Raw genomic sequence first — 10,055 nt, forward strand, 5'->3', positions numbered from 1 at the left:
TTCAGGAAGAGAAGTGATTTTAGTTAGAAATGTTAAAGCAGATGGTATAGCACCTTTGCATACATGGAAAAATGAGACCAGAATGCACATAAGAAGTAAAGGTGGAGATACAGGAGCTATTTGAGTAGAGATCAAAGTTGAAACCTCAAAATGCGACATTATTTTAAGTATTAATAAGGAAGCAAAGGCCAGACAAGAACATAAAAGAAGGATTTCTTGCAGCTGGTGAAAGAGAGGAGGGAGGGGTGCCAGGGTGGCTCAATCAGTTGAGTCTGATTCTTGATGTCAGCTCAGGTCTTGATCTCAGGGTCATGAGTTTGAGTCCCACACTGAGCTGCATGCTGTGTGTGGAGCCTACTTAAAAATGGAGAAGAGAAAGGGGTAAGAAAACCAGGATAGTGTAGTGTAATGAGAGGAGGGGAAGATACTTTTAAAACTTGATACTGTACTCATTCTGAGAAGTGAGTTGGCTATGACTGGAAGAATGCCACAGATGATATTAAAGTATGTTTTGAGGATTCAGTGGTTGATTAAAAATGTCTATACACTTAGCAAAATATCTCTTATCCCTCAAATGTATTGTCTTCCAGTTGAGTTTAGGGGTGATTGGGGATAGAAGAATTTTGTTCAACTAGCTATGTTCCTATTCCTTCTGGAGTATGAGGAAACTCAAGAAGAAATTACTGGGTAATACCTCTGTTACCCTGTTTGACATGAGGCTTTTTCATTTTATTCCTAATGACAAACATTTCGTCTCCTGATGTCTCCCTTCAGTTAGCTTTTATTCTTTGTAATGGTGAGTAGAAAGAAGTTTCTGATCCCTCAACTTTGTACTGAAGATTGGAGATGAAAATGCCTTAGAAATAGCGGTATGAGTGAATTTAATGCATTCTTCTGTGTATTTACAGATGGGGCGTGAGTGGGTTTGGTTCGATTCGGAGCAAGACTATCCCAATGACTCTGAGCTGAGCAACGACTGCAGGTCCCTCTTCAGCTCATGGGATTCCAGTCTGGATCTCGATGTGGGCAGCTGGAGAGAAACTGAGGAGCCAGGGGCTGAGGAACTAGAGGAAAGCAGCCCAGGGAGAGAACCTAGTGAGCTGCTTATGGGGGACGGAGGCAGTGAGGAATCTCAGGAAGAGGCAGAGGAAGTCAGCCGTCAGAATCTCCTCCACTTTCTGTCTGAGGTAATGGGGAACCGTTATTTCCAAAGTTGGGAGAGTCTCAGCTTCCTAAGAGAATGCTTGCCCATACATACATTTCTACCACTCTTAATATTGTTTACTAAAATGCAAGCTCCACAGTGGCAGGAACTAAGTTAATTGTTACGTCTCTAGGACTTCATGCTAATACACAATATGTGCTGAATATGTACTTTTTGACTGAATGTTCTAAGATCCCAGTCTTTTTTGTTTTTTTTTTAAAGATTTTATTTATTTATTTGACAGAGAGAGATTACAAGTAGGCAGAGAGGCAGGCAGAGAGAGAGGAGGAAGCAGGCTCCCCGCTGAGCAGAGAGCCCGATGCGGGACTCGATCCCAGGACCCTGAGATCATGACCTGAGCCGAAGGCAGCGGCTTAACCCACTGAGCCACCCAGGCGCCCTAAGATCCCAGTCTTAAGGAGCCCAAGGTCATAGGAAGTGGACTGCCCTATGAATATCTGTTGCAATTCATTTTTCAGAGTCATGGGAGGTGACACCCGAGCTCTTGGAAGGTTATAACATTATGACTTCAAGGCAATATTTTACAGTGTCCTTATTACCCTGGTTTAGGGCTGAAGGCCAGAGATAAACCGAATTGGATAGTTTATATTTATGTGGCAACTTCACACATTCAGGAGAACCTAGGTTAAGATAAATCCATATTATGTGTTGCTACTTCTTTCCGCAAAGTCTGTGGAGGAAAAATTTTCAACAGTTTTCTTGACTACCACTCCCAGTTGATCAGAGTTGACACTTGACATGAAAAATTAGAGCACAAGCTCTTTGAAGAGGCAAGAAATATATCTATCTTGTTTACTATTAGGTTCCTAGCAACTAGTTCAGTGTCTGGGTATCTGAGTTATTTTATACATCTTATTTATTTTTTTTTAAGATTTTATTTATTTATTTGAGAGAGAGCACAAGTTGGGGGTGTGTCAGAGAGGGAGAAGCAGGCTCCCCACTAAACAGGGAGCCTGATGTGGGGCTCAATCTTAAAACCCTGGGATCATGACCTGAGCTGAAGGCAGATGCCCAATCCACTGAGCTACCCAGGAACCCCTTTTTTATACATTTTAATTGATGGAATGAATTAATCTGTTTGCATCTCAAACTGAGTCATAGTGGCAATGTAATCATGTAACGTTATTGATATATAGATAATGGTTTCCAGTGGTGTTCTTATGCATACTATGATTACAGGTAGCTTATTTAATGGAGCCATTGTGCATTAGCAGCAAAGAATCAAGTGAAGGTTGCTGTCTTTCATCTGGTACCAGACAACAAAGGGGAAGGGAAATGGAAGCTATTGAGAAAGAAGAGTCATGCAGAGAGCCTGAACAGCCTTCAGCAAGAGTAGACCCCTTGGTATTTGAGAAGTCACTGGGAGAAAATGGAAGGCCAGAGGTGGCTTCAGCACCCTCAGATATTTGTGTAATTCAGCCACTAACCACGGAGAGTGAAGAGGTGAGTGAGTAACTTAAACCAGCTTGCTTATTGGTCCTCTACCCAGGGAGGCAGAACACATAGTTACTGCATGCAGGATAACCCCAGAAAGTTTGGGTTCCTGGGGGCAAATCCAGGTTTCAGCACCCTTAACTATAAATGTTTTTTCACTGTAAATGGAATAGTGGTGCTCTCTCTACCTTAGATTTGCTGTGAAGTTGAAGTGAGACCTTTCATGTAAAACACTTCGCTTAGTGCCTGGCTCACAGTGAGCAATCGATACACTTTAGAATGTCATTATGTTGAATATTAGTCTAGCAACTCCAGGGCCACAAGTCATACTGACAGTTTTAAAAGGATACAACATCCATCTAGAAATTAGTATATTGGTCTTTTATTTTTTCTTGGGATACAGAATCATAGTTCTCTGGCCAAACTGTTAACAAGAATTCATTGACTAAGGTCTGGTTAAGTCATCTTTCTCCAATCTCTTGTATAGCTTTATGTAATTGACCCTTTCCACCTTAAAGTCAGCCTTCATTTACCCCATGCAAGTAAAATTACCTTGCAGATAGTAAATCTCTTTCTGAAGATTTCTTTGTTTCTTGGCATTCCCTGGGGAGGTTCAGGAAGAATCCAAAGAGGAGGACCAGGGTGAAGGGTATGTGTCAGGGGTGGAAGACCAGCCCTCTTCAGGTGAGTGTGATGATGGCTTCAGCATTCAGGAGACTCCTCTGGTGGATATCCTTTTCAGCCGTGCTACCTCTTCAAAGTTGTAAGTATGGATTTTTACCAAGATTGTTAAGATTCACACTTTTACTTCTGTTTATGCCTACTTGAATTCATTACCACGAACATGGATTACTTTTGTAAATTAATAAAAAAATTAAAATTTGGAGAACACTAGGAATAGAATAAATATAACTTTATTGTATAAATAGAAGTCTATGTTTTCCTCTTATGAAACAAATCTGTTTCAGGCGTCTGGCTGACTCAGTCAGTAGAGTGTGTGACTCTTGATCTTGGGGTTGTAAGTATAAGCCCCATGTTAGGCAAAGAGCCTACTTTAAAAAAAAAAAGTTTCATTGACATTGAGAATCTCGTTCATAAATAACCTTTCTCTATTTTTTTTAAAAGATTTTATTTATTTATTCGAGAGAGAGAGAGCATGCGTGTGTGTGAGGCAGGGAGGGTCAAAGGGAGAGGAAGAGAGAAACCTTAGCAGACTGCGCTCAGCACAGAGCCTGATGTGGGGCCTGGTCTCACAATCCTGAGATCATGACCAGAGCCAAAACCAAGAGTTGGACACTTAACCGACTGTGCCACCCAGGTGCCTCAATAAACTTTCTCTTTAATTACTGTATTTATTCAGGAAACATTGCCATTCAGATTGTCCCTCAAGTCTAATACTGAAACTGTACTTCTTTCAAAAATACTTAAACAATTCCTTGTAACTTGTAATTAAAAATTATTTTGAAGTATTGATCTCCTTTGTTTCTTTTTTTTTTTTAAAGATTTTATTTATTTATTTGACAGAGAGAGAAAGATCACAAGTAGGCAGAGAGAGAGTGGAAAGCAGACTTCCCACCAAGCAGAGAGCCCGATGTGGGGCTCGATCCCAGGACCCTGAGATCATGACCTGAGCCGAAGGCAGCGGCTTAACCCACTGAGCCACCCAGGCGCCCCTCCTTTGTTTCTTTTTCACAGATCCTGGGAAATTGTTTGTATAATTGTCTTCTTATAAATAATTATGAAGCTAAAGAGTAAACTGTGGAAACTTATTTTTTTTTTTTTTTTTTTAGTAAAGGGAATTTTTTTTTAAAGATTTTATTTATTTATTTGATAGATAGAGATCACAAGTAGGCAGAGAGGCAGGCAGAGAGAGACGAGGAAGCAGGCTCCCTGCCAAGCAGAGAGCCTGATGTGGGACTCAATCCCAGGACCTTGAGATCATGACCTGAGCCGAAGGCAGAGGCTTAACCCACTGAGCCACCCAGGTGCCCAGGAATTTCTCTTTAAATCAGAGGGAAAAAAATGTTTTGTTATGGTTATAAATAGTTCCTTTTCTGGGCCTGGTCTTGTAACTATATACTGAGAGAAGATAGCATGAAGTATTGTTTTTTTAAGTAGCAGATTTCAAAATTCTGTTATGCAAGTAGAACATAGCTTAATACCTACGTTGTTGAAGAATTGCTTCCTTTGCTTTTCTGTAATGCCCTGTGTAAGTATGAACAGAGGGCATATATGATGACTTTCCAGAAAATGGGAAATCTCTAATCTGGGACATTTTATCTCATGACATTTTAGTACCTTGAATGGCAAAATCCACGTTCTTATTTTAGGATTTAGGATAAACATGGAATATTTATTAGAAAGCAATAGATAATAGAAATTGAGTCTCCTTGGCCAGATGACTTAAGGGAAATAGAAAGCTGAGATTTTGTGTTATAATCAGGCAAGCTTAAAACTACTTTGAAAGATAGACGTTCTCCAGGCTCCTCTTTTCTTGGTTCCCCTTAGTTGGTTCTAACTCTCAGGAAAAAATAGAAGTAGAACCTGTGGAGCACCACTCTAAGCCTGCAGGTGCTTTCCGTTCCCATGTTTTTACTTGTTGCCTGGCATGCATTTCCAAATAGGTGGAAATACAGGTAAGCTAGGGATTATTTCTTAAAATATTGCAAAGGTGATCAATTATGATCATATAATGGAAAGTTATAAGGCAGTACCTTTCATATAATGGAAACTTAATACTGTTTGTGTGGATATATGAACAAAAATGCCCTGGTACCAAGGAACTGTTACTCATTCTGGTCAACTGACCAAAAACAAAGGAAGAGGTTTGTTTTGGTCTTTAAATGCCTTGTTCTGATAGGGTTCTGGATTTAAGGACAGTTGATTTTTGTGTATATAATTTAGATGCAGATGAGATACCATATCCTGAAACTGGATAGTTGTTTGGAATTGTTCAACTTGGAGAAAGATAAAATGAGATGTGAGTTGTGCTTGAATGGACACACACCGTATGGTATATAAAACACAAAGAGGGTGTGAAACTTTAGGTGTAAGAAGAACCCATTTTGAGAGATTAATGCAATATATTAAGTAAGAAGTATAACATAATGTTAAACTTTAGAATAAAGAGAAAACTTGTCAACTGGGAAGATTATAAGATGAAATAAAACATTGGACAGTAGCACCTAGAAGAAAAAATAACTAGACCATTTAGCACAGAGAAGGAAGAACCATGAGGAAAAATGAATTTTTTTTTAGGTATTTTGTTAGTGAAAAGGAGAAATATGTAAATTGTATAGAATTCAGATGAAACATAAGGGAATTCCCTAAGATGTATAACCAAGTATTTCCTTCTCAGGAAATGTAGGAAAAATACTTATTACTGTGGCATGTTTCTGCATAAACATAGGACCAGATTCATTTCCAAAATACTTAATACTATGAAATATGTGAGCACTTACTATGTACCCCACACTTGGGGAGCATCAGTGAACAAAGACTACTTTCATACACCAGTTTTTTAGAGTCACAAGTGCTGAAGAGCAAATCAGCAAGAGTCCAAAAGACAGAAGCAACTGTGGATTGATAGTAGAAAATAACTATTTCATTAGGTAATAGTGACCGGTAAGAGAATATTTGTAGTGTTTGGGTTCTCTTATGGAAGGATTAAATATGTTTTAATTTCTGGTGTTAGTTCCTTCCCATATTAAGTAGGAGCACTATATAATGAGGAAATCTTTTTACCTACCTGGGAGAGACAGAATACCGTATGTGAAGTTACTGTTTCCTTTCTGTCCTGTTTTATCGTATAGGTCTGATATAGGCCAGAGTGACCCTATTCAGGATCACTTGTTATTTAAGAAGACTCTCCTGCCAGTCTGGAAGATGATTGCCAGTCACAGGTAGGTCTCCAAGCCACTCTTGGCCTTCACAGTCCCTCTTCTCATTTGAATGACTTTCCAGAGTTTCTTCATTCTCTCAGAGTTTGTTCTTTAACAGGTTCAGCAGTCCTTTTCTGAAGCCTGTGTCAGAAAGGCAGGCCCCAGGATACAAGGACGTGGTGAAAAGGTCAGTGGAAAAGGGGTCAAGAACAGTTGGTTGCTTCTTTATCTGTCTTTCAAACTTTATTTCTGATCCATCCATCCTTCTTTCTTTCTTCCTTCCTCCCTTCATTCATTCTTTCCTTCCTTCCTTCCTTTCGACTTTATTTTTAAGTAATCTCTATACCCAACATAAGGCTCAAACTCACAACCCCAAGGTCAAGAGTCACATGGTCTACCAATTGAGTCAGCTAGGTGCCCTGATCATTTCTTTATTTCATTTAGATTACTTACAAACTCAAGATATATTTTATATCTGAACAAGTTTATAAAGTAATGGTAATCTTGGTCTTCATTTGAGAAAGAATGCAGGGAACAAAAGGATAATAATAGGCTTTTTTCTTTTTTAATATGTTCTTTTTTTTTTTTTGGTTAAAGATTTTATTTATTTATTTATTTGACAGAGAGAAATCACAAGTAGATGGAGAGGCAGACAGAGAGAGAGAGAGAGGGAAGCAGGCTCCCCGCTGAGCAGAGAGCCCGATGCAGGACTCGATCCCAGGACCCTGAGATCATGACCCGAGCCGAAGGCAGCGGCCCAACCCACTGAGCCACCCAGGCGCCCCTAATATTGATTTTTAAAAAACATTTTATTTATTTATTTGACAGAGAGAGAGAGAGATCACAAGTGCACAGAGACGCAGGCAGAGAGAGAGGGGGAAGCAGGTTCCCCACTGAACAGAGAGCCCGATGCGGTGCTCAATCCCAAGACCCTGAGATCATGACCTGAGCCGAAGACAAAGGCTTAACCCACTGAGCCACCCAGGCGCCCCTTAGTATTGATTTTTAAGTAACATCCACTCATTGTAATCTCCCATAGCCTTTGATAGCTTTTGGTACAATCTTTTGGACCAAAGCTTTAAAAAGAATACTATTATATTCATCAAGCCGTTATAAGTATGCTAAGGCAAAGATGGTAATACAAATGGCTATTATAAACATTGATAGCACTATTTTGGATTTTTATAGCATAATTCATTAAAAATGCTGTCATAAACCAGTGTTTTAATAGAGTATAAAAGATCAGGAAAGCACCTTTGGACAATGAAAGACTCATTCTATACATGAGGAAAGTAAGGCTCAGAGGTGCTCATGACTTGGGGTGATCAACAGTGAAGAGCAGAGCTAGAACTAAACCCTAGATTCTTAACCTACTAGTTCAGTCCTCTTTCTACACTGTTATGTCTTCCCTTATATACGGACTCTTCTGTGTCTCATTAGTTATTTATCTAAACATTCACTTGATTCACACTCTTTTCTAAAAAAGAAGAAAAAAATTCTTAGCTTTTGAGTATATAGTAAGAGCAGCAGATTAAACAACTTATATAGGACTACACATTGAATAGTCAGTAACTCCTCTGTGACAGACTAATCATGGGTCTCCTTACAACTTTGGTATGTGGGGCCAGTACCCCTCCTAAAGGGGTAGAGTATAGTGGCCTCTGGCCTCCAGAGCTTGTGGCCTCTGGAGTCAGGCTGCTTCTAAATTGGAATTCAAGCTGTGTGACTTTGAGCAAGTACTTAACCTCTTTAGCATTGGTTCCCCACTGCCAGTTGGTGATAATAAAAGTACCTAGCTTTTTTAAGTTTACTGAGAGGGTCAAGTGAATTAATATACAAAGTACCTTGTACTTGGCAAGGTAAGCACTTGGCCTATTGTAAAAAACCAAATGTTAGCTGCTGTTGCTATTTTATTATTTGGTGGGAATTAAGAGCTGGTTCTCTAAGAGAGCATGTTAGGTCCCACATAAAGGTTTTGATTTCCTTTGGTTTCTTTTGGCCATCTGCAGACCCATGGACCTAACTAGCCTGAAAAGGAATCTGTCTAAGGGACGTATTCGTACCATGGCTCAGTTCCAGCGGGACCTGATGCTGATGTTTCAGAATGCTGTGATGTACAATGACTCTGATCATCATGTGTACCATATGGCTGTGGAGATGCAGCGAGAAGTCTTAGAGCAGATTCAGGTACTGTATGTAGCGAGCTGTAAGAAAAAGGAGTACAACCTCTGGAATCTGATTTCAGAAAGTCTGTGAGAATAAGAGCGATGTTAAGGTGACCTTGTGTTCTCAGAGTTTATGTTTTGTTTTGTTTATTTTTAAAAATTATTTATTTATTTGACAGAGATCACAAGTAGGCAGAGAGGCAGGCAGAGAGAGGGGGAAGCAGGTTCCCTGCTGAGCAGAGAACCCAATGTGGGGCTCAATCCCAGGACCCTGAGATCATGACCTGAGCTGAAGGCAGAGGCTTAACACACTGAGCCACCCAGGCACCCTCAGAGTTTATGTTTAGACATGGTTAAAGGCCCTGAGGTATTGACATTGTACCTACTGCTTTGGAAAACTCCAAGCCTCCAGCTTTCATAAATAGTGAAGTAAACTAGTATAGGAAGATAGGCAGCAGTGGAAGAGTCTCAAGAGAGATGGGGATAGATAAGTAACTGGAGCTCCTGTTTCCAGGGCCTCAAGTCAGAGGGTTAAACATGCAGACCAAAGCTATACCTGTTGATATTAATGTATGTTCACACTGTCCCATCTACAGGGGTAAGACATGGTAGGCAGAAGACATTTGGGAGTTTCTTTTCTAGGAAGGAGCATATTTAAAAGGAAAAAAAGCATAGTCAAACCTCATTGCAGAAAAAGAAAATTGCGTTCAAATCTCCATAGTTTTTAAGATTCATAGCTTGCTATCTGCCTTGACTCTGTAGGTGCTGAGTATTTGGTTAGACAAAAGAAGAGACTTAAATAGTTTGGAATGAGAACCAGCCAGCTATGTGGATGATGGAAAACGTCTGGATAACCAGGAGCTGCTGTCCTGACCTTTTCTGGATTTGGGACCTTTTACTGAGACTCAGAGAAGATCCCAGTACTTGTTTACCAGTTTTCTGTTGCTTTTCTAGTAAGAAAAATGTGTTAACTCACAACCAAAGAGTCAAAGGTGTCGTGGACATAATATAAAACGGGGAAAGCTGAGATCTGGGGTTATGCCATAAATGTTCCTCACTTCTTTGTTCCAAAGGCTTGATTTAGATGTAACTAAATTAAGCCTCTTATAACTGCTCTATAAATAAATGTTATTTCACAAGTTGAAGATTGCTTTTTTAATGATTACAGAATCTGGGAATAAAGGGGACAACATCTCGTGTAATGACCGTAAGGTATTTGACGTGGGTTTCTTATATATGCTATCTGAAACGGGATGGTGGGGGATGAGGGGAAAGTGTCTACAATTTGTCTCATTATTTATAAAGATATAATTTAAGCGTCCTTTAAATGGCTAGGAGGGTAAAATGAGA

The 10,055-nt window shown here is 39.7% G+C and overlaps 1 protein-coding gene across 1 annotated transcript; it reads left to right on the forward strand.

Annotated features, from left to right (window-relative positions):
- The first annotated feature begins 507 nt into the window (after positions 1–507).
- Positions 508–9,917, forward strand: LOC122891289 (bromodomain-containing protein 8-like). Its single transcript, XM_044226837.1, has 7 exons — positions 508–1,187; positions 2,405–2,668; positions 3,277–3,422; positions 6,472–6,561; positions 6,659–6,727; positions 8,550–8,727; positions 9,468–9,917. The coding sequence occupies exons 1-7, from the start codon at positions 885–887 to the stop codon at positions 9,516–9,518; spliced, it is 1,101 nt and encodes a 366-aa protein (XP_044082772.1). The 5' UTR covers positions 508–884; the 3' UTR covers positions 9,519–9,917.
- Positions 9,918–10,055: the final 138 nt, after the last annotated feature.

The sequence above is a fragment of the Neovison vison genome, chromosome 1, assembly GCF_020171115.1.
Source record: "Neovison vison isolate M4711 chromosome 1, ASM_NN_V1, whole genome shotgun sequence".
Taxonomy (NCBI): domain Eukaryota; kingdom Metazoa; phylum Chordata; class Mammalia; order Carnivora; family Mustelidae; genus Neogale; species Neogale vison.

Coding starts and splice junctions, on each gene's coding strand:
- LOC122891289 (XM_044226837.1), top strand. CDS start 885: ATGCATTCTTCTGTGTATTTACAGATGGGGCGTGAGTGGGTTTGGTTC. Junction 1,188..2,404: donor TCCTCCACTTTCTGTCTGAG/GTAATGGGGAAC, acceptor CTATGATTACAG/GTAGCTTATTTAATGGAGCC. Junction 8,728..9,467: donor AAGTCTTAGAGCAGATTCAG/GTACTGTATGTA, acceptor TTGACTCTGTAG/GTGCTGAGTATTTGGTTAGA.